The sequence below is a fragment of the Labrus mixtus genome, chromosome 14, assembly GCF_963584025.1.
Source record: "Labrus mixtus chromosome 14, fLabMix1.1, whole genome shotgun sequence".
NCBI lineage: Eukaryota > Metazoa > Chordata > Actinopteri > Labriformes > Labridae > Labrus > Labrus mixtus.
In genome coordinates, this window is record NC_083625.1 from 24,140,562 (window position 1) to 24,165,673 (window position 25,112).

Genomic DNA, 25,112 nt, shown 5'->3' on the forward strand with positions numbered 1-25,112 from the left:
CTTACATAATAATGTTTCTCTCTCAAAGGCAGAGCAGCATCAGTAAATCATGCAGCATTCATGAATCAGCCACAGAACCTTTACTTTATGAATACATGATGGCTCAAATGTGAAGCACACTCAAATCAATCACTGCATGTGGCAAGAATAGCATTACTTCTTCTATGTGCTGTATTATTGCGATGCTCCGTCACATTTAACCCAATGGTACCAGGTGAAAATAATCAATCTAATTAACTGAATAATGTGAGTGCAAGGATTTTTATGACTCAAAACAGAGCGCATGAGAACTGTCCTTGCAAGGCAGCCTAAATGATTCTTTTAAATGTCAAATAGATAAAAATGTAGAGGAGTTTAAAGTTGTATTATTTATTGCTACAGAAGGTCAGTCTTTTTTTTTTTAACTGGGGGATGTGTCAGGTGGCCCCGGGTGTCCCTGAGGCAAAATCTTTCATTCTGCCTTCATGTGCTCTCCGGAATGAGCACATGAACAGCCCTCCAAAGCCGTTATTGAGAGTTGGAAATTTGGAAATTTTGATTAGTTGTGATGTTTGTGTCAACAATTGGAACAGGGACACACAGCGTGCTAACAAGCCTAAATTAAGCAATAAAGGGGCACAAATAGCTTAGCCTACATGTGCCCCATGTAGGGAGGCAATAGTCCTCAGTGCAGTGACCGTGGGTTCGAATCCAACCTCAGCCCTTTTCTGCATGTCATCCGCCTCTCTTTACTCCCAACACTCCTGTCTCTCTTCAGCTGTCCTATCCAATAAATTCAAAAAAGCCCGCAAGTATTTAAAAAATAATAATCAAGCAATAAAGCTAGCTAGCCAATTAGAATGTTGTTTAAGCTTAAAAACGAATTAAAACATCAACTAGCCTACATAGGAAGCCTGAATTGATGCATTATACCTGAATTATATGTTCTTCATTATTCCGCTGAAGCACAAAGAAACTCTGCGCTACTTGATTTTAGTAAGTAAACATCAGCCAAGATAAACCTTGCTTCTAGTGTCCATCTTTGTTGCTATTTTTCTGACCAGAGCACTTTAATGCGTGTATCCGGTCGTTTCGATTGTGCCATAAGTGGGGCATACAATTTTTCCGAGGAGCACATGAAGGCAGCATTAGTGGCTTTCATGAGACGTACACACCTGACACCTGCGCTTATACATTAGCATACATACAAATGACTTCGTTTGACATGTAGCCTCAAACTTAAACTTAGCTTGGATAATATAAGGATATCATATTAAATTGAAACAGTGAATTCAGACTGTTCTTTTTGTTCTTTTGTTGCCTCTTGCGTAAAGAAACATTTCAACAGGTGAGTGCTGTTTGCTAGTTTACAGGTGCTATTAGCATATTTTCCGTTTCCTGAATATTCCAGTAGTCTAATTATGCTAATACATGCATATTTATATCACTCTTTGTAAACAGCTTCTTTGAGGATAATTACGCACAATTATTTTTGTAAAGTATTTATATTTTCCCATCTTTCTTTAACATTTTGTTTTACATGTAAACCAAAGTTACAATTACTCACAATATTTTTTGCAAACACAAAAAAAGAGTCAGAGGAAGAATTGCATTTTGAATTAATTCATGTGGAAAATATGTGTGTATACAGGCTTTTTCTGGCTTACACTCCGATATTTTTTATTCTTCCGTCAGCTCATTATAACTCCGAGACCACCAAACGTCCACAGACAGACAGCACTATTTGCGCTGAGGAGGAAGCGTGCAGCCTGTAAAGCGGCACTGCGGCATCGCCGTATCACTGCGCCCCGGTCCCCCTTCTCCGGGATCCTGAAGCTCGGATCTGGGGAAGAGAGGAGGCGGAGGAGATACCCTATGGTTTTCCTTTGCGGGATCTATTTCGCCAGCTCCAAAACCTTCTTGTGCTCTATGTTTTTTTTATGGTGACCGAAGGCCTGCAACTTGTCCGGACGCTCCCTCCCCACTCGCAAGGGTTTGCATTTCTTCGTTTTGCATGACGTGTCTTGGAGCATAAAAAAGAGAGAGAGAGAGAGAAAGAGAGAAAGAGAGAGAGAGGCTTTGCTTTTGTTGTGTATCTTTACAGTGGAAAAATGAAGCTTGGAGAGCCGGAGCAGGAGGCAGTGCCAGTCTCGCTGCTGCTGCTGTTGTGGACTGGACTGGATTACAGAGCCTGAGATCTCTGCTGACAGCACAGGCAGCAGACAAAAAGGGACTGTGAGCAGCGCAGACAAGGGAAAGAGTCTTTTACTGAGCTCGAAAAGCCAGGGCGAGTGCTAGAATGCATTATTTCTTCTTCTTCCAAATCAGCGATATTTGTGGAGCTATTTGTGCAGAGTGTGTGTGTCATTAGATAAGTGCTGGCATGGGGCATCAGGTTAGAGGCATATGTATAAAAAGGTTTAGGACCGGTATTATAGCAAAGCTGGATTTACCTTTTGGTTTTTCTTTTTAGAAGGCAAAGCATCTGCATGGAAGGAATATTTTTGCAATGTTGCTGCATAGTTAAATGTTGGCATGCTGTTTTTTTTTTTTTTTTGGATGTGCCTTTGTTATCTAAGCCATTTTTTTTTCTTGCAAATGCATGTTTTGAACCTGTGTGACTTTGCTGGGTGCAGCAGGGCATTTTGGGGACTACATGCATGCTGCAGAATCCAGATGAGCTACATCACTTGACAACCTGTGTCCAAGGAGACAATGTAAAGTTGAGGGTGGTGGTTGACTGTGACAGATTGCTTTTGGTTTGTGTGCTGATGCAGAAAAAGGTGTGATTCCTCTGGGTTTTCAGATGCCCCCCCCCCTTGCATTTTGGAGGAATGATTATTCAGAGAAAGGCTTCATAAAAAGCCTGTAGTTTGTTGATTCAGTTTTTCCTCTTCATAGAATGCCTTCTCCATGATGTAATGGATCAGAATTGATATTCTGGACACATAGAGAAGCCATATGTGTTTCAGACTACAATGACTTTCAGTGGCTTTAGGCCTAGACTGGAGGCTATGCCTTGAGAATGATCCAGAATAAGCCTGCAAGCTGTTGAATGTTGCATCCTGATATCATAAAGCAGCCAGATGCCTTCAGTGTCAGACAGTGCAGGTATGCTCTGCTAAGCTTTATAGTTCAATGCAGGATGGCATTTCAAGGGGTTTCGACATTTGTCTGGATTTCTTAACAGTGTGTGTAAAACCTCAAGGACATTTTCCTGTTCAATTATTGGCTGGCTTTTATTCATGGAAGGGAGAAATACCACTGTTGTCTGATGTGTGTAATGTTTGAGTGTGTTGCATCCAAGGTGATGTTTTGAAAGAACTGAATAGTGAATTGAGACACGTTGTAGTGATCCATTTCTCAACTTAGATCTGTCATTTATGTTTACAAGTCTGATTCTTTTCATTAAAGAAGAGACTATATATGTTCAGCTCAGGTGTTATAAGGTTTAAACTGTAAATATTGATGAAGTTACCACATGCATTATCAATGCAACTTAACTTGTAATGTCTGTACTGACGTGTGCTGTGACTTAAAACAAGTTTGTTTTATGAATTAATTAGAGCTAACAAATGAGATGAGGAAGGACAGAGCCTTGAGCCAATTGTTCTTAATGCTTTTGATTTGATTACGACTGTATTTAAAGCTCATGAGCAATCTGTTTAAATTGCAGTAGGACAGGTGGCACAGTATGTTATATGTACACACTTTAACTCTTTGTGTTTGCATTTGTGCAGATATATAAACTCTGCATACTTGAATAAGCAATGAGCTTCCAAAATCAACAACATATTCATGTAGGGAGGTGTAAAACACGGAGTAGCTAAGCAAAAAAATGTGCTGCATAATTAATTAAAGGAATTGAATCATTAAAAAGACAGTCTAGGTTACAAGCTTGGCAAAAGCTTCAGAGACACTTACAACACATAATCATCTCGTCCTAGGGTGTAATGACATGACAGTGTAAACCCAGGATGCTGCTAATAAAACATTCAGCCTGCATGATGTAGAATAGCAACAAGCGTCCACACAGTCTGCAGCACCTTTTGGAAAATGGCTCATTGACTTAATGCACAGTTGAACTTGCTGAGTGAACATGTTGCAAATGCGTCGCTCTCTCTCTCTCTCCCTCCCTCTCTTTTCTCTCTCTGTCTTTATCTTGCAGGAGGGAGAGTTTGCTGACCTTGGGTAAGAGGAGCAGCTTTCCAGGAGAAGAAAGATGTGGTGTCACCTGCTCAACTCCCCATGGCGGGACATGTTAGCTGAGCAGATATTTGCTTTAACTTGAAAAGCTCTTCCTCTGGCAGAACTGACAGCTTGGTGATAACGTGTTTAATAGATCATTTTACACCTCGGTCGTAGGATTTGATGGACCGCCTTTGGGGATCTTTTCTTGGAAGCTAGCTTGGTTCAGTGACTACCACAAAAAGGCTTCATCTGTTGGATATTACATGCTTCCCTTGGATCTAACACTTTGCTAACACACGATTGGATATTGTGGAGATCCTCCTCGGGGTTTTATTGTTCGAGTGGAGGTCAAGCGGAGACACTGTTTGGCTTTTAAAGAGTCTGATTCTCTGTAACAGGAGTGCTTATCTGGATGTTGTCCATGAAGGACATGGATGGCCCTCGATCCAGCGGCCCTCGCAAGAAGAGGAAGTCAAGGTCAGCGAGGGACCAGGGGAGGAGATCAAATGGGATAAGGAACAACCATGTGAAGGGCTCCATGTTCCGCTTCTCCTCCGACTCAGAGCGGGAGGGCAACAAGGAGCCCTCTTCGTCCCGCCCTCGACCTCCACGAAGGAAGCGGAAGGAGTCTACTTCTGCTGAAGAGGATATCATCGACGGATTCTCCATCACAGGGTTTGTGACCCTGGAGGCTCTGGAGGTAAGTGCCCTTTAACTTTCCCTGTCTGTGTGAGTTTTTTCATGTTGGGCTTTTGCTTTGAAACCCAGCTGAAAAGTCTAAATGGTGTAGTAAAAATCGTGTGATTATTGTTTGCTTCTCTGCGACTGGGCCGAGTGTTTTGGCCCTCGCCTGCATATTTGGCTGTTGTGTGTGCTGGAGTTGAACAGATGTAGCTTTTAAATGTAGCGCAGCAGCCAGAGATTCCTATCTGTACCACTGAGAGGCTGTTATCATTGTTGTTCTGTGTACTGTTCTGGATTTGTTTTCACAAGAGTTTTTCCAGCCAAGCCTTCCACCAGATGAGGAGATGTTGAGCCCTGGTTGTAGTGGCTGTTGTTCCTTTGTACACTTTGCAGTGAAAAAGCAATTTGATCCATGTTACAGCAGTTTATTCAGAGAGGGAGTAATTTATAGTGCACTGGCTCTCCATTTTCCCTTGAATGCAAACCGGGCACAGGCTGCCTTCCAACGATATAATTCTGAATTATGACTTGCACGAGCAAGCATTTTATATATACAGCACATCTGCTAGATTTTTCTATTACAGTTACTTGCAGATAGGAGAGAGATTAATGGAGCAGTTTTTTGGTAAAGCTTTGGGCCGGCAGGAGTCTCAAGAAAAACTCCAGTGCTGCTTGGCATTGATTGCACACGGTGTTTTTGAAAAATTCAGTGACCTCAGTTACTTTTTAGATGCTGCTGCTTGAGAGTGCTGGAGTGCTGGAGTCAGACTCTGAAAAACACAGTTTTTCAGAGTCTGTGATTGGTTGATCCAAAAAAATGCGATCTAGTGATTATTGGCATTGAGATCAATCAGACCCAATCATAGAATCTATCCACACATTATGTAATTATAAACACTGTGAAATTAACATATCTGTGGGACACATTTCAAGCTGCACTTTAAAAGTATGCAGCCTACAAAATGTATGAAAACACACCCACTTGTGATTGTTACATCATCAGGTAAAGAGCCTTTAATCAGTGATTGGATACACCTGTGGAGGAAACCACATTTAGAGGGACTCACTGTGCAGCCTCACTTTGTACTTTTGAAAGTCCAACATGAATTGAAATGTCTGAATGAATAATGTCTGTCTGTGCAGCCCGACTATGATTCAGTTATAATATTCTTCATTCAGCGTTTGGAGAACATTTAATTTTTTTCTCCTTTTGAGAAACTCCTCCTCACTCCTCCAAACAGAGCTCTCTAAAAGGCAAGAGACGCGCTGAATAACTTTTATCTTTACAAGGATCCTGTCCTCACTTTCAGGCCCGATTCTTAGAAAATAGAAAAAGTACTGAGCCCGCACACCAGAACCTTTTCTATCTTTGGATGATTTTTGTCCAGCACCCAGTACTTAAACTTTCTTGGATGTGCGTGTCATTTTGACATTTTTATAGATTCTCAGAAAATGTCACGATTCTAAGAAATGTTGTCACGAGGAGCGACTCTTTGTACTTAGGGAGCTTTTTTGAATACGGCCCCTGAAGTACTCGAGGTGAGCTGCATGTGTGAACGCAAACAGCCAAATGTTCCCCTCAGATTTCAGGGGCAGCACTCCTGAAACTCTCTAGACATCTTCAGGAGTGTATTTATTTAAACGGCTTTTGCTTATGATTCTCTTCTAGAAAAGTACTTGAAGAACACAAATACTTTGTTACTCTACTGAAGCAGAGTTTTCAGGTCTTCACACTTAACTTGATACACAAATTAAATCAATGTTTTTCGTTATTTTCCCCTGAACTGAAAATTGTGTATTTGGAAAATATTTAGAATTGCCTCTTAGGCTTTCGGCAGTTCCAATTTTTTTTGTGTGCTCTCAAGCTAGAAGCTGATGTTTATTTGTTTATTAATTTGATGATTCAGAGCTGACGTCATGATGATGATTGGTTGCAGACTTGTAGCCATTTAAGATGCCCCACCCATATTGAGGTGACGTGAACAGAATCTTCCGAAGGTCAGACGCAGGTCGTCCTGGTACTATCAGACGACTTGCTCTTTCTAATAGATGCAGTGTGATACTGATCTCTGGTTGGTTGTTTTGACCCCATGTGAAGGATATGAACAGAAGAACTTGTCCTCATTGTTTCTCTTTTGTTAGTCAGATCATCTGCTTTCACGCATCTTTCTGTCATGACCTTGTCTCTGTTGCTCTTTTCATGGTAAAAACTCGACTTTTATTCACTGTTTGTCTAGATAGATGACAACTCAGTAATATCAATGTGGGACGGTTTAGAGGGAGCAGCTCTTGAGTTGGGCTTTTTGCCGTTATTGGATAGGACGGTGTATAGGGAAGGAAAATCAGGATGAGAGAGTTAGGGAATGACATGCAGGAAAGGAGCCGCAGGACAGACCTTGAGAATTTAGGCCTCCGTACATGAGGCACGACCTATCCGCTAGGCCATCTGTGCCCTTACATCAGACATTCAATTTTTTAATCAGTTGGAACATCTGAAATACAAAATAATTTTAGTTTTCAGTTTGATTACAATCAAGCAGAAGATCCTTGAATACAAGAGAATGGAATCAGAATATCTTTTCACATATTTCACTTGAAATTTTAGCGCATGGATTTATGGATGGCTGGTTATTGGATAAGTCAATGGTTTCTTTTTCCTGGATTTAAAAGTCTGGTTCTTCTTTATCGTTGGAAGATAAAGAGACAGAGCCGGGGAGGTACAAAACAAACCCGGCTGTTGGATCCTGAAGGCTACAGAGTCCGCCTTGTGACTGAGAGATTCAAATGTGTGGATCAATCCAGTAAACGTGGGCCTGAATAAGAATGAGATCCCACCACAGTTAACCACATCTAAAGTGGCCCTGAGCGAGCCACTTGACCCCCTGCTTACTTTCATTAAAGCTGCTCACAGGCCTATGATGGAGCCCTTTTTTTTTACCTGGCTGCTCTCTGATCCGAGTGTTTAGAAATTATGACTGAGGGGGGGTCAGGAAGGTGCTGATACAGATAAAGAGAAGTCCAAATGTGCCAGGTTGAATGAGGAAATCTTTAAAGGACTTTGATGTTGTTTATTCAACTTTGAGGACTCAGACATGACCAATCATCCTAAAGCTTTCGATCAGATTTTATCAGAGAGACCCCATCTCGGGTTGGAGACCATTGTTTTCTTCTCTTCAATTATTAATTCTGTACTTTTCAGCAGAATTTTCATGACAATTACCCTAAAATCCAGCGTATAAGATGCACTTTAAATACTAATTATTAATCTAAAATGTTGGCTGCATCCCATATACTGGTGTGACCAATACTATAAAATGCTGACACACTTCCTGTCATTAGTGTGCAGCCGCCACCATCACCCTCTGCACGAGCCATGACGCTTTTTCATTGCATCCCCATTCATGTGCATTGCAAGCTGATTGCAGGCTGTGCAGGGTGTAGACCAGGCTGTAGACCAGGCTGGCTGTGTGACTTTAAACATCTCTTCTGCGTCATGAATCATGCATTTAAAGAAAACAATGCTTTGTTGTTCAGTGAATAAACCTATGGAGCGCTCTTTTCATTGATTGACTCTTATATTAAAGTCAACGAGTGACCAGCAGAGGTGGGCAGAGATTCACGGGCTGTGGGTCTGTAGTACTTCAAAACTTTCACTGCAGGCTGAGAGCTCAACGACCGTACTGCAGCTCGAAGGGGTGCAGACTCCACAAAGCGAAAACAGATGGTTGCACACAAGCTGCATGTTGTGGACTTTATTGAACACAATACAAATCATCACGCAGTAAAACAGTTTGAACCTTTTCTCTAAGGGAAACCCCCCAAAATACAGACTGCGACTTATATACCGGTGCGACTTATATCCCACTCTTCATATCCTTTGTTTCCCTCTGTTCTCCCACCACCCACACAGTGTTCAAAGACTCTTATCGAGTAGATATATGGAACCATGCACAGGAACATCACAGCACAGTGGCTCTTTTTTCAGTCTGGGTAAAGTTAAATTGTGATGAGGTCAGAACCCTGGAGGTATACGCTAGAGCTCTCCATCTGTCACCACAGAGCTGCAGAAAACACGGCTCCCGGGCCTGCTTTCATGTGCACGCTCATATCTCAGCTTTCATTCCTCTATGACGATGTCAGGGCTGAAACGTCCGCGATGAGGCTCTTGGGATTGTAAAGTAGCTTTGGGTAGATGTTCTACAACATACTGTTGCCTTGATGACTTGTTTGTTGGTGTTGAAGCTTGGAGGGAATTGGCCCACGTTGTTTTTTGTTGAGCAGTTGAAGTGTAAGCAGCAGTTGGAATAAAAGTTGACCATCGCGGCACCGTTGGCTGAGTGGTTAGGGCGCGCACTCCATGTACAAACTCCATGTTTGTCGTCGAGGGTGGGCGGCCCGGGTTTCGATCTGGCCTGTGGATCTTTTCCAGCATGTCATTCCCCACTCTCTCTGTCCCTGACTTCCAGCTATGTCTTTACATTGAAGGCACAGGAAGTCCAAAATTAAATTTTACTAAAAAGTTGACAATCTGCAATAATAATAATAATAATAATAATAATAATAATAATAATAAATTTTATTTGTAATGCACTTTATATTTTTGGAAAAAATCTCAACGTGAGATTTGCAAAAGTTAGCCATCAACAAAACTGACCGCGATCGTGGCCCCATACGGCACATCGGTTGAGAAGACACAGATCTGACTCTGTTTTTTTGTTGCTATTTTATCTCTGCTCTATGCTTTTGTGTCGCTGCTTGATTGTACACAGACAGGAGCAACAGCGTGGTGGGCTGTAAACTTTACGAGTCTCAAAATGATCCTTCACTGTTCATTGTTACCGGGCTGCTGGGTTTGTTTTTCATAAGCTGACTTATAAGCAAAGATCTCCTCATTCTTAAATATGACTGAGTGATAAAAGCAATTAAATATACATAAGAAAAATCAGTGCTTCACTCACAGACCCTTTTCTGGATTAGATAAAGGAAGTCAGGCGATGCTGTGAGAGCTTCTGTCCCAAGCTTTTTTTGTAAATTCTCATCTTGTGATCAGGTTAGGACTCCTTTAGTGTTTAATCTGAAGACGTTTTTTTAATGGGAGCCAGGTTATCAACAGAGATCTCCTTGTTTACAGAAATGACAAATGAGGTAATTTAAACCTGTAGACGGTGCTGAATTAAAAAAAGCTGCAGGTCTTGGATCTGAGCTGCTGTGATATTAAATTCAAAACAACAATAATGGGAGTCAGAAACACTGACAGGGTAATTGGGTGGAAACGTTTTAATCCTCGTATTTTAGGAGGCTGGCGTTTGGCTGAACTAAGGAAAAGGGAAATAAAAATGAAAGCTTTTTGAATTTCCAAATCTGATTCAATTGACGAATGCTGAGTTTAATGTTTGCTGCTGTTTCTTGTTTTCTCTCTCTCTCTCTGCTTCGTCATTGGTCCGTCCTTAAACTACATTGATTGGCTTTCCCCTACACGAGATACTTAATGTAAGTCTGAAATGAACACAAGTCGATAAGTGTTTTTGTAAAGTCCTCCATGGTGCCAGGAGCTTCTACTAGCATGACTAACTGCCAATTTCCACATACTCCAGTGCAATAAAAACACAATATACGGACTCACAATCATATTTTCTGTCACTTTATCAACATAACGAACAACAAAGCAACCTCAGAAAGACAAAGCAATGTTCTTTGCATGTTTTTCTCTTTATTCCTGCGTGATCTTGTAGTTCTCCTGGGATGTGTGTACAGCTGATCATGGCTGCGCCCAGAAACTGACCCAGTAGGGCAGGGCGTGCGCCATCAGACAAAGCAAGATCGTGGTGCTGATAGGACGCAGCATGCATGAACTTTGTGGAAATGGGCAGTAAGGGAAGCACTGCTGCTTATGTCTTGAATTACTACAACATAAGAAGAACACAACAAGACTACACAAGATAAGATGAGATTAAATTGAAAACGACCACAGAGAAGAGTCACAGAATAACTCACTGACCGTGAATAATACGTCTCCTCTATACGAGAATCAGTCGAGTCTTTTTCTTTTCTCAGACTCGAGTGCAAGAAGTCGAGAAAGAGCTTGGAGGCATTTCCATATTTACTTTATTGAGTGGAGAAGCACGTTGCAGTTTCACGATCTGTTGTTTCCTCTGGGTGAATCTTTAGTTCAAGGACAGCAGGTTGATGTATTTATACAAAGCAGATATTCATTTATTGTAGGCTTATTAACCCAATACTGTAGGGCCAAGGCGCTGCAAAAGAACACTACAAAATCTAATGCACCTCCGATTGATTTCCCCACTCGATGTAATGTTACTTTATATCTTCACGCTCAGGGATTTTCCCAAACCTAAACCCTCTCACTTCAAATTGAGCGAGAAATTGCATAGCCGTATTGACGAGTGTTCATTCATTGTACACAGATCAAAGTACACAGCAGCAGCAGCTCCTTTTGAAGGAGTCGGCTCAGAGACAGATTTTTATTAAAGGAGGCCCGAGCAGCAACCTATTAGAGCACTTGAAGAAATTGTTAAATTATTGAGTGGCTGCTCCTCTAAAACCTTCGCTGTGTTTCACCCATTTAAAGGGATGGGGGTCTAGCCTCAGCATGCTCCTACTGACAGGATTGAATTAAAATGTTTCTTATCTAAACCTCTCACTCCATGTGACTTATTGGTGGCCATTTTCCTCTGACTCCAGCAGCAGCTCATTCGCTGTCACAAACATTATGAGGAGGCATTGTGGGAATTTTGAACTCTCTTATTGTCTCACTACTTTCTACTGGATGTTTCTATTTCGGCTTTCAGTCAAATGAACTGAAAGGAGAATCAGCTGATTTAGATGATACAATTTGTCAAATTTGCACCAAAAAAGATCCCTGTAAAACGAGCACACACATCTGATTTGAGCTCTCACCTCGCAAGTAGTATATGGCCTATCTGATTTTGACTTTAACTTATTTTTAGAGCCTGACCGATTAATCCGCCAGCCAATAATATCGGCCGATATTAGCATATCAAATGTCTATCGGTATCGGCTAATTCTATCTCAGATATGCGCCGATCGATATTATTCCATTTATTCACCAGTCAAATAGCAATTAATTTGAGTTTCATTGTATACGAGCAGATCTCGTTCACCAGCAGAAGGCGCTGTACGGATTACAACAAACATCATCACTCTCCAGAGTGTCATGCACAGTTACTTTCCAGTTGAGTGACCATCTTTTCCACAAGTGTTCGATAACTGCATTTGAGGGATCAACACAATAAACGTGTATATCTATCTAAATCTACAGATCGAACATAGATTAAAGAGCGATTTTGGCCGATATATCAGTATAAGATTTTTTCTCTCCCCGATATCGATATCGATATCAACCTTAAAAATTCCATATTGGTCGAGCTGTGCTAATTTGATTAATTTCTTGACATCAACGCCATGACATCAGTGACAGACACAAACATTCACGCCATGGAACAGTGCACATGCAAGACGTAACCACCTAGCTTACTGTTGTACTAGCTAGGAAGTGGTTGATGTTAACTGAAATATGGCTAAATGATCCTCAAGATTGTCCATTTTATTTATAAGATGCTCATGAAGTGAGAAACAATTAAATGAATGTGATTTGTCAAGTATTTCTTTGTATATAGCCTAAAAACCAAGATCACAGCCGTAAGAGCTTCCCTCCCAGAGCATGATATGAGAGGGAAACAACTTTAATAAGTGATGTCTGATGTCATATGTTTAAGCACACATACATGAACAGATCCTGCAGTGTTTCCCCTACCATTATATTACAACGGCCCTCCCGCACCCACTTGAAGGTCAAGTTAATTAAAACTTTTTAGATTTATTTTTGGGCTTTTTGTGCCTTTATTGTAGAGATAGGATAGTGAATAGATTCCTTCAAGTGTTTGTGTGTCGGCGTGGGAAACACTGTCCTGTGATCTGATGAGCAAGGTCCTTTTTGTGCTTTTGCATTACTGTGCTTCATGGCTGGCATAAGAAGTGTTCCTCGTGTTGCTCAGCAGGTTAACAGCACTCTATTACATGACTGACTGCCTGTGATAATACGCTGAACAGCACAAAAGCAGCGCTTTGTAAATTAGTACATTTGCGGTGTCTGTTCCACCGTAATTTTGCATTTAAACGTTTGAAAAGACTTCTTTATTCTCAAAGCCCCACAGAGCTCCTGCAGGTTCTGTTGTTGCTCTTAATTATTTCCTTTCCCCGACATAATTTGTTACACACCATAAACGCAGAAGAGAACAGATCCACCTAATACACAAACAGTGCACAGATTAGTGTTGTATTACTACAGATTGGTCTTTTTAAAGGTCCCACTCTCATCTCGGAATCACAAGCATTTTTACCTGGTCTTCTCACTGACTGAGCCGACTCCAGATTTCAAATAAAGACCGGTCAAGACCACCACTGATAGGCTTCTTTCTCACGTCATTACTGTGATTAGAAGGAAAACACCTCTTTCTAAAACAACGATTAACTTCAATTCATTTGTAGCAATTACTCCCGTCTGTGAGTTGCATATTTGAACCGCCAGGTCAGGAGAACATCCTGAGCAGTCCTCCTGAGATTATCTAGATACTTTCAGGAGTGCAGATGTGAATACGGCTGAAGTTATTAACTTGATTTTCAGCTGGTTGTTGAGTTGATTGATCCGTTTGTCTCTCTGTTAGTTTAACACTTTGTTCCACTCATTCAACAACAATGATTTTCTCCATTAAAAATTTCCTGCAGATGACAATTCTTACTGCATTCCTGCTGAATACAGTAGTAACTGATTATCCCACCCTTCAAGCAGGGAAAATATTTGCATGTTTTATTTCCGTCTGAGCACACCTTTATAGGTTTTGGTGTCATTTTTTCCAGACGCCTTTAGGTGCCAAACAGGAATTTCTGAGCTATTAAAATAAGCAGGAGAGTATTGTTGTTGCTCTTTTTCATCAGCCTTGTAGAAGCATGACACTATAACCTGGATAAAAAACACATCCTTCTGCAACCTATGAACGGAGAAGAGAGAGAAAATTCTGCTCTTAACAAGTGTTTGTCTGTAGTGATTCATATTGCATCAGGTTGCACAGTAGCACTGGATTTGATGTCATGCCTAACTGCATCAAACAGCAGACATTGTAGCTGCAGTAAGAAGGTAGTCAATTGATTACAAAGAGCTTTAATGCCTTTCACTGCTGGCTGACAAAAAGTCCATGAAAGAGAAATGCATAAACCATGTGTCTGCTGGAAGATGTTTTCATAAGAGCGGGGAAATCCTCTGTCTGGGCTTTTTCCTGCTGTTAACATTTCATTTCAGTACCACGGCTGCACCACCAGGACCTTGTTGTTTCAAATTAAGTGCCTTAATCTATTTATAATTTGTGCTGCGCCTGGCCGTTATTTAATTTTAGGCACCAGCTTCACACCCATCTGTCACGCCTACGCCGGCCTTGGAGATGTGACATACTGAAGCCGGGGCATGGAGCAGCATCACAGCTAGTAGATTGGGTTGAGTCATCAGTGCGTGTGGGTGGAAAGTGGAGGTGGTGCGCAGTTAGCAGATCAACAAAATGATAATAGGTTCATTGATAAGTTGTCGGGCCTTCAAATAACAAATAATGGTCGGCTAATTAATGGCTATCGACATTTAAAGAGGAGCAGAAGTTTAAGTCTCTGGTGTGAGCTGAGAGGATCAGCAGCTGGAATAATGTCAGCAAAGGCGCTCCCTCTCATATTGCCAAATGAAGATGATGAAGTGCAGTTTAACAGTGTGGTGTTTTTCTCGCATGCTGTCTGTGGGACGATGCTGTCAGCTCGCCAGCATTTCAAAAAAACAATTGATTTTCTTTGGCAGAGCCCTCAGAAGTGTGCCTGCAGGAGGACTTGTAAGTGCAGCCAGAGAAGAACACATTGATTGCTTCTTCATTGTAAGAAAGAGGCTAATTTGAAATCAAACGTATTGACAGCTTGTTTCCAGAAGAAAAAAACGTCATTTTAAACAATTAAGACACATAAACATCAAGGCTGGCTTTACTTAAAGTTGACCTAATATGTTGCTCTCCATTTTAAACTCACATATAGTGTCACTTAACGTGGTTAAAGTTTCAGACCATGAGGTGAAGGTATGTTGGAGTAAGTCTGCAGAGGGCGCTAATTCCGCAAAACACGTGATGATTCTCCGATATGAAACCAAAAATTTCCCAAGACGGCTTCAAGCGTCTATGTAAGCCTGTGAAGCCTCTTACATAGACTCTCTTCTCCCAGCACTGGAGAGCAGCCCTCCCCTGGCAGCCCTGCAGCGTTCTGCCAACCGGAGAGCCAACCAATCAGAAGAAAGTGGGGAGGGGGGCCTTAAAGAGACAGCAGCTGAAACAAACTGTTTCAGGCAGAAGATGAAATGAGGGTTTTTACTGGCGCCAGTATGAGATAAATAAGAGCTGCAAATCATGCAAAGCTCCTCTTTAGGTTTCACAGACGGATAACATGAAAGATGAAAGTGTAATATTGGACCTTAAAAGCTTTGCTGCTGAGGAAATGAACAAGGACACCTTCAGAGAAAGCTGCTTTTGAGTTTCTTCATGATGAGTCTCCTTGTGTCAGGCTGCCTGAAGGAATGTTTTTGTGTAGTGAACAAAACCACGTTTACAGCCTTTTAATTAATTTCCACTTTCCACACATCAATTTCTTTAGACTACTTTTAAAACCTTTTAATTTATTTACAACTTCAAACACGTGCTTATTCCAGTCTCTTGGTATTAATGGCAGGGAAATATAATCTCAGTAATAGCATTCATTTAGCTGTACTTAGGAGTTGTCAGAGTGATGAATGGTTTGCATTAATATGCTGTGACAGTCCAGTGAGTGACATATTAATGAAATAAAGTGTCATCTCTGGACGTGTAAATAAACCCCCTCCAGATTAAATCATCTGCCTGTTATTCAGTGGTTTGTGTAGGTTAGACACAGTTGTTGATGTAACTGTAGTCCCACAGTGTTTAGAAAAACACTTATTGAATTACTCGACCTTCAACCACGCTTTAAAGCTTGTCAGTATTTTTAGTCGGGCTATGGACAATTACACACTGAGTCTGGAAGGAACAGATGAAGCACGGAGAAGCAGGGGTCAGATTTCAGGGTCTAAGGGTCCCATGTCCTAAGCATGGCCGTACCGCCTGTTTACGGCTGTGGATCAGTTGGTAGAGTTGGTCGTCCGATGTGTCCTTGGGCAAGAATGAATCTTTCATAGCTAACAGATCGGTTTTCAGATGATCGTCTTTGAGTGTATTCCAGGTCACATGTTGACACAGCTACCATTTGTAATGCAGATCGCCAAGGGGAATCAGTTCTTTGTTGATAGAAAACTCAATGGTCTGTCCAGTTCATCAGTGTCCACTCCTGCTCTGAGCTCGGGGCGGAGGTCCTTTTGTTACGGGTTTTGATTGATGCTGTTACACACCGTCTAGCTGGCAAGCACTGGTGTCAAATGACCAGCTTTGAAAACCATCTTTCCCTCGTTCTTTAGAGAAAATGATACATGTGCATTTGTATGAACTCAGGAGAAACTAACAGTGTGACAGCAGGGGAACCAAATGGATTGATTACTTTTTTAACTCACCCCTCCTGTATGCTAACTTTGCTAACGTCACTGTGCTAGCGCTGCAATGTTAAACTTTGGTATCGCCATGTTACAAATAACCTGAACTCTTTCCACTTTCCCACTCTTGAATATTTGTTATATTGTTTAAGTCTTAAAGTGTATCATTGCTGCTTAGGCCACTCTTTTGAAGAACAATTAACAAATCAGTTTTGGGGGGTTGATGACTGCACTTGAAGGGGTCCTGGCAAACTTTAGATTTTTAGAATTTAAAATATTCAGAGCCCAATCATGTTCAAGGAGGGCGCTCCGTTTTGGTTAAATCAAAAATCATTGATTTACCCCCCCCCCCTTTTTGTATTTCCATTAAGTGTCTTTTTGCAGCACGGACAGCTGGAGTAAACATTAGAAAAGGCATTGTGTGTTGTGTGGTGTAAAAACCAATCTCTCCCAGGTCAGATGGAAGGATATTTCTTGTTTACTGACGGTGCTTTCAAAGACTGAGTGCTGCTGTTGAAGAGATTTATAAATGACAAGCAATAGCAATGAACAGGGAAGTCTTCCATCAGCTTATGTCTGCATTAACAGCTAATCTCTGGCTAATGGCACAGCCGCAGTGGCTGAAGAACATTGGATTAATGGTTCCACCTCTTTAAGACCTAAAACTGCCTGACATTCGTTTAATGTAGCGCACGGCTCTGAAACGACATCTCTGTGTATCCTTATCCAAGCATTAGCACAGAGCCGAATCACATCCTCATGCTGATATAATTGACTTTTCCCAACGTACTCTCCGGGCTCAGGCCATTTTTCTTTGGGTTTTCTTCCTGCAGCTTCCAGTGACAGGTGAGAAAAGTAAAAAAAGAGAGATGTTTGCGGGGGCTGATTGTAAAATGCCATCTCTGAAGTAGAGCCATGGACCAGCCACTCTCCTTCTTTTGTGTGTAATGGCCCCCATGATGATGCATTTGGACAGATTTTTTTTCTTCCCTTGAGAAGAGACCCTTTTCTTGCTTCAATGCACAGAGAATTCTAATGATGGTGAAGCTCGGAGTGTGTTCGCATGTGTGTGCGTGTCTTTTGGCCCTTACGGACACAGCCCTGTTTGGAGATCTCTACCTGCAGCTTTGAACCTTTGATCCCCCTTCTCTTCTCTGATCCTTCTTTCAAACGGCGCCAAACCACGACTGTTACCATTTCCATCTGCCTCCATTCCTGCTCTCTCTGATAAGCTTTGCTAAATAACTGCACTGCCTCGGTTCTTTTTTTACAATACTTGTTTGCAGCCGCATGAATGCCAAACTATAATCCGTAAACACATGCTTTCTGCAATATTTAGAGAATTGGCATGTAGCGTAGCAGCTAATACCAAACAATTAGCTCTGCTCACAGCACCTTGGTTATCCCCGGACTTGGCTAGGAGAAGCAGTGTGCAGTTCCATCTTTTCCAGGTCAAATGATATTGAAATACTAATTAAAGGCTCCATGGCTGTGTCTCAGCATGATGTCATCCCCTGCCTCCGCCCATGGAAGTGACTGCTCCAGATGCTCAGCAGGAGGCTTTCTGTGCACTCAAACTGCTTCAGAGGAGAGTCACTTAGTTGTTTCACTCAGACATGTTATTTTCTCATTCAGCAACCACTGTGAAACAGGTTCGGAGCCACTTTGTGATCACTTGTGAAGCAGATGGAAACATTCTGCTTTTTTGGGTTTGCATTCGATTTTCTTCAGAGTGGGAGTCCAGGCATGGTGGTCCAACTACAACCTGTTAAATAAAAGCCTTGATACTTCAAGCTTTCACACTAAAATCAGAGGTCGCTAATCTGTTTTTTTTGATGTAGCTACTTTAAGATTTACTGTCCCTTCATCAACACTCAGCCTGCACGATATGAGGAAACTACGAGATCAATTATTCCAACTGCTTCACACTTATATCAAAGTATATCAACTATTTATCAATTACAATTTGCAGTGTACCATTCATCTGTCACCTTTAGCAAAAACCTTGGACAATTGATTTATACATCCATCCTTTTCGACCAGTTATGTATGATCTCTAACTGTTAGACATTTCTGCTGTAGGAGTCTCATCAGGTTCTCCTGGTCAGGAATCTCTTTTAACTATTTTGGGGTTAACAGCACAATAACATACACATTTTAAATAATTTTTCTAGTTTTACATGCCCACTTCAGGTCTACAGAGCACAATGATGATGATATAAACCTCCAAATGTGACAATGTCGATGATTTGTGAGTGATAGTCAGTGCACACATGGAGACATGCATGTAACAGTCCTACAACAGCCTCAGTTGCTGCATGTAGAATGCATTTCCTATGATGGAGCATGAAGCTACAGGCTATATCCTGTTGTAACGTTTACATGGGTGGAATATTAAGCATGAAAGCCCGGGCTTAGCAGGACGGATCGAGGATGACAGTAATACTGTATTTGAAAGGCATGAATCCTGTGACAAATGCTCTTCTTGGGAATTCCTGACAGGGTTTGGGGAATAGTGAAGGGAGAGCTGAGAGTGCACGCCTGTCGGGAGCTGCATGCTGCTGTGTGTCAGACGTGTGAGGACTGAAATAGATAATGGTATGGTCCTGTCATTCACTACATTTACATGCATTTAGAAAAACTCAACTTATTGTGTTAGTGCCACTAAAACTGGACTTTTAAGATGCATGTAATCACGTTATTACAGCTGAAATGGTCTAATTGAATTTCTTAAAGTCAGACTAACACACTTAGATTATGACATCGATTTACCTAAATGGAGATCAATTAACTCTTGCATGTATGCGCCTAAATTGGACCCCAAACTGGACTAGGTGGAGCAGATGTCGTCTGTCTTCAGACTTCACCATAAGCTAGAGGGATAGCGTGCATTGCATTTGTACCAAAAGTAAAGCGTAAAGCAGGTACGAAATGTGCTGAGCTGTAAAGTTGTCCATGTTTTTAACCGTTGGACATACAACCTCCTCCTTGCCGTTTTCATACTGTAAGGTCAGGGGGAAGAAGGTCTATTAGTTACTTTGCTGAAAGGGGGCTTAATGCGGCTGTGGCTCAGTGGCTGTCGGTCATCTCTTGACTGGAAGGTCGAGGGTTCGATCCCCAGCTCCTGCAGCCACATGTCTGATGTGTCTATAGGCAAGACACTTAACCCCTAATAGCTCCCCCTGCTTCTGTGGCGGCGTATGTATGTGTATGAATGGGATTAGTTGCTTCTGATAGTCTCTTTACTCAGCAGCCTCTGCCATCAGGTTGTGAATGTGTAGGTGTGACCTGCAGTGTAAAACCACTTTGAGTAGTCAGAAGACTAGAAAAGTGCCAAACAAGCTCAAGTCCATTTACCATCGTCACCTATTGTAGCATTGTCGGACATTTTTTCTGTCAATAAATCGATTCTCCTTTGATGCATGTATATACTGGGACAAGGACAGTATTCCAGTATAATGGCCTAATCGAGCTGTAACATTGTTTATTGTTTGTCTACACACACATCAATGCACCACCTACAGATGTCTTCCTCTTCTAGCAGAAAACAATTCCATCCGATGAATGTCAACATGCTGCTTTACACAAAATCACTTGTTGCCGGGGTGTTCAATCTTTCCTGTTACATATCTGTGGCCTGTCAGTTGGTGGTGTGTTGGAGTGTTTTCCTATGCAGATTGCAGATTTCCTGGCACACACATCTCATTTAAGATTAAACGCAATTAATCACTTCAACACACCCAGGATGGGAGGAACAGACTTGGCTCTCAGTGCACGTTCACAGAATGGCAAACTGGATCTTCTGATTTTTCTTCTCCGTTTGGCTATGAGCTGAAGAAAGTACAAGTGAGAAAAAATATGTGAGTGAGGTCCAATCTGTGTGAACCCAGTGTATCTGTCTGTGTTTGCATGTGCCACTAAGTTTGTGTGAAGGAATATGAGAAAGAGACACTGCGTAAGAAAGTTGGAAAATACCAATGATACTGTGTGTGGGAGAAACGAATGTGACAAGTGTGTGTTTGTGTGTAAGCGTGTGCAGCTCCGCTCCAGAAAGCCAGATGGATCTGGAGCTGTCTACCCCAAATGAATACATCGGCTGGTATTGTTCTCAGTAAATGCTGCTCAGCTCGTGTGCCGACTGCTGTGGGGAAGAGGAGGAAAGAAAACAGATCCCACAACATCACATCCACAAACAGCACATCTTAAGAGCAAAACCGCTGTGGAGACGGGTTTGTGTTAGGAAAACTGTGCTTGTGATTTCATAACAATAACCATGGACTTGTAATGCTTTTATAAAAGGGAATTTAATTTCTTCTTCTTCTAATTGATACAGTATACAAACAGCTCTACTTTTGGGAACATTCTTCAAAAACAGAACAGCAGTGCGATCCTAGATTAATTACATTTCTGCATGGTTTGGAATTAGCCTGATTGTCATGAGCAGCGTGCTACTGGCAAAATAGAAATCTTTATGCTCAACCTGATAAGCATGGGATAATTAGTAAACATGGAAGAAGCAGCCAGCCAATTCAGAGATATTTCCCATACTGTGAGGAAAGCACAATATTTAATTTGAGTCAGGACTTGCTTTTTATAGTAAGGAGGTCCCCTCTTTATTCTTCTTCTGTGCTGCTGTGGACCATAGACTGTATTAGTGTTGTAGTCAAGACCACACTAAGACCAAGACATGCCAGAGACCAGAGTGCTCCAAGACAAGACCAAGACATTTAGGGATCGAGACCAAGACATGATCAAGACCAAGGCAGGGTGAGACCAAGACAAGACCAAGACCATAAATATCAATGAGAAATCCTCAACTTGTGTGCAGTGGGCGTGTTACTCACTCAAATCGTGACACCGGGAAGGTTGTGGCCGTAATTGGGGGATAAAAATCATACTGTTCTTTTAGAAAGAGATATTTTCCTTCTAATCACAGTGATGACATGGAAAAATAGCCTTCCACTGGTGGTCTTGACCGGTCTTGATTTTATCTGGATTCCACCCAGTCTGAGACCGAGACAAGACTGATTAAAAATGCTTTCAAGTCTGAGATGATACAGAGACCCTGAGACCCAAACCGATTTAGAGTACTACCATACTAGACTGTATATATGATAGACACAGCCATTGGTTTATTTACTGCTTTTTTCCAAATTTCCATTTCGGAATCCCAATTCTATTTTTTGTAGCCAGAAGTGTATGGAAGTCCTGACATACCTAGGAGCCACCATAGATGAATCAATGTGTAACAGACACTGACTAAGATCAGAAGCTAGGTATCATAAACCCAGATGTAAGTGGAAACTAGTTTTATTTTGGCTAATTCCTGCAGGACTTCTGTTGAATCCTCCTGACACTCCTCATTACAGCTGATTGACCCTTCATGGCTCCTGTGTATTTGGTAAATGGACTTGGACTTGTATTGTTGTTTCCTAGCATTCTGACTACTCAACGCGCTTTTTCACTGCAGGTCACATTCACCCATTCACAGCACATTCACACACTGATGGCAGAGGCTGCTACGTAAAGTATCCAACCGCCTAACAATGCTACTCCATCCACATGTCGCTGGTGTAGCAGCGGGAGCAATTTGGAGTTCAGTGTCATGCCTGCACACTCTTCCTTCTATATGACTTCAGTCCCCCTGTGGCATGTTTTCATTTAATCTGAGCAGGAGTTTAGGGAACGGGAGGTTCACACTGAGACAAAAGGTGCTCTTATGTAAATGCCAGCACGATCTGTGTTGATTTAACACATCCCAGGGTGTGCATAAAGCATTTAACCACACTCACATGCTGGCACACATTACAAACACACACATCTCGAGCATCTCTAACACTCGAGCAAGGCAGGGTTATAGGAAGGATTTAGTTTTGCCAGCTAATAGCAGGGTATCAGTCGTACTGTACAAGCAGTGAGTGGAAGCAGCCTGCAGGCTATCCACACAGGCCTTATCAGTCAGCCAGCAGACCCCATGGTAAGGTATTATGTTTTTCCACAATGCTCTGCTGTGTTTTCTCCTGTTTGTGCAGTTTCCCCGTAGTGCAGGCTATAATAACCCAGGGCTGCCAATTACACAGAGTGAGTGTGTTGGCGCTGCTGAGGCCTCTATCGTCACATCCATCGGGTTGAAATGCTGGGGGGCGGGGGCGGGGGGGGGGGGGGGGGGGAGAGATTGGGTAGTGAGAGTGAAAGTGAGTGATTTCCTCAAGCTTGAATGACCAGGTCCAAGCTGTTACATTTACAAGATTTTAACTTTGAAAATGTGAATTTAAGAGCACAGATATCTGGCTCCCTCTCTATTTATCTTCTCTGCAGAATCATTTTTTCATGACCTCCCTGATGCTTTCTGTTTATCAGCAGGTAACTGTCTCGATTTGTTTCATTTAGACGTGTGAGGATGAACTAGACAGCATCTTATTCCTATACTTAGTCCTTCTTTTTTTGCTATTCTGTGTGAGTTAGTGGATTACTCCCAGCAAGTAAAATGCAATATTCTGTAAGGTTCCAGCTGTACAGTACTGTCCGAATATTCAAGGCGGAGCTAAAGTGGACCATGGGCCGTTTATATGTACTGTAATTTAAGTTAATGCTGCTCGGATGTTAGGTGGGGGTTGTTTCTGTAGTATATGTTCAATGATGAAATCACAAAACAGACTGTGGAATATTTTACAATTTATTCGGCCGAGGCCAGTCCCTGACAATTGCTGACAAAGGTTCTATGTTAACAAACTTGCTTATATTCTGCCAGAAGTTACAGCCTACAAACTCCTTTCTATTCGGGTACACTTCTAAAAGGCTAGAAGGATGACATAACCTTGACTTGTAAATGTCAGACATATTAATTTCAGCCTCAGCAAACCTTGTTTCCTTTTCACCTTACAACAGACAGTTGGCTCCAATCCAAATATAACTGCTGCTATACGAGATGTCTTACATACTGTATATGGTTACAGCTACTCAAATCTAAAATAGTTACTCTTAGATGGTAGACAGATTTAAATGGTACATTCACAAAGTTTCCAAGATGAATGAATCCATGAAAATTCGTACTAATAACGGATTGATTTCACTATTGAGTAAACTGCTATTTTTTGGGGGGGCTTAGCAACATAAGGAAATTGATATGTGTAACATTTCCCAAAAACTCAATCGCATTGTATATTCATTGTCATGTGGATTTGAGTGTGCACATTGCAGAAGACCAACAGGATGTTGTCACCTTCCCTGGATTGACGGGTGTCATTGTTGTTGTAACTGCGATGATGGTCAGCACGATGGCTTCGGTAGAAATGATGGCACCTTAGCGATTTGGTCATTTGGATTCAGGATGGACGATGAATTAACCCAGGCAGTGAATAAAGCATGCACAACTGCAGAGTGACATAGACACGTTGTAGTTCATGTCAAAGCTTCAGTATTTGTTGATACCGTTTAATTAACCTGAACAATGAATGAGCAAAAAACAAGATCCACACACACCAAGAAGCCCACGTTTTTAGGATTTATTGAGTGACGTTTCATGCAAACATGCTCTTCCTCAGGCTTAAAAGTGTCATTTGTGAGTTAACTTTTCAATGTTTTTGCACATCATGCAAATTTTTTAGGTTGTCCTCATGTTGTGTACGCCAACATTGCAAATGTTAAGGTAAACCCATTTCCAATGACATAAAGCAGAGAAAAGAAAAGATTCTGAACCTAATTTTTTATTTCATAAAAAAAAAGACTTGAATGATAACATCTTATAAATAGTATCTTTATTATTGGGACGCCGGACGAGCTTGCATTTGTGTTGTGCGCCTTGTGTGTGGAGGCTGTGGTCCTCGTTGCAGCAAACGGGGGTTCAAGCCCGACCTCGTCCCTTTGCTGCAAGTCGTCTCCCACTCTCTCCTCCCAGTGTTTCTCCCGTTTCTCTTCGGCTGTCCTATCCAAAAGAGGCAAAAGGGCCCAAAACAAAACTTAAAAATCACAGTATCTTTCTTATTATCTTTCTCTGCAAAACTCATTCATTGAATTATTGTTGCAGATTTATTTTTCTACTTCTGATTCGAGCTGTGTGAGTTTTTGGTTTTGCAGAAATCAACTCTCGGTAAGACTTACAGTTTGTTTTCTCGACCACACCAGTAAAATGTCAATGCTCTGTCGGGCTGTTGTTTTCTCTCTCTCTCGGTTTCAGGGTGCATAATGTCGCCCTGCCTGGCTTCCATTTCAGCTCGGAGATGAAACAATCAGCTCTCTGTGAGGCTGAAGATTGGCTTTCAGAAAATATGTTGTCACTGTTGTTGTTGTGTGAGGCAGCAAAACAATCATCTGTGGAGAGACTCCCCCATCAGTCTGTCGGGCTGTTTTACATACTGTTGTTTATTGTCTGCTCGGGGATGAAAAGATATTCACATGACGTTCCACACTTGACAGCTCTTCAGGCTTCTTCCTGGATTAGTCAGATTATTCACAAGCACCAATCAATAATATTCAGGATGCAGAAACACAGATGAGAACATCTCATGATCATAAGAAGAAGTAGGTTATACAACTCTTTTCTCAATTATTTAAGATGTATGGTTAAACTTTCACTTAAATAAGGTGATTGCAGATCTTTCCTCGGCTCAAAAACATGGCAGCAAAAGTAAGGAGTCTGTCCAAA

General features: G+C 41.6%; 1 protein-coding gene across 6 annotated transcripts in view; it reads left to right on the plus strand.

Moving 5' to 3' along the window:
- The first annotated feature begins 1,807 nt into the window (after positions 1-1,807).
- Positions 1,808-25,112, plus strand: part of auts2a (activator of transcription and developmental regulator AUTS2 a) — a 339,678-nt gene continuing 316,373 nt past the window's right edge. For 4 of the 6 annotated variants that reach the window (XM_061055901.1, XM_061055904.1, XM_061055903.1 and 1 more), the window contains exons 1-2: positions 1,808-1,972; positions 4,148-4,870. In XM_061055901.1, coding sequence (XP_060911884.1) covers positions 4,583-4,870 — 288 coding nt within the window. In that variant the 5' untranslated portion in view covers positions 1,808-1,972; positions 4,148-4,582. The remainder of the gene's footprint in view (positions 1,973-4,147; positions 4,871-25,112) is intronic. The other 2 variants (XM_061055899.1, XM_061055900.1) reach the window with 1 other exon arrangement.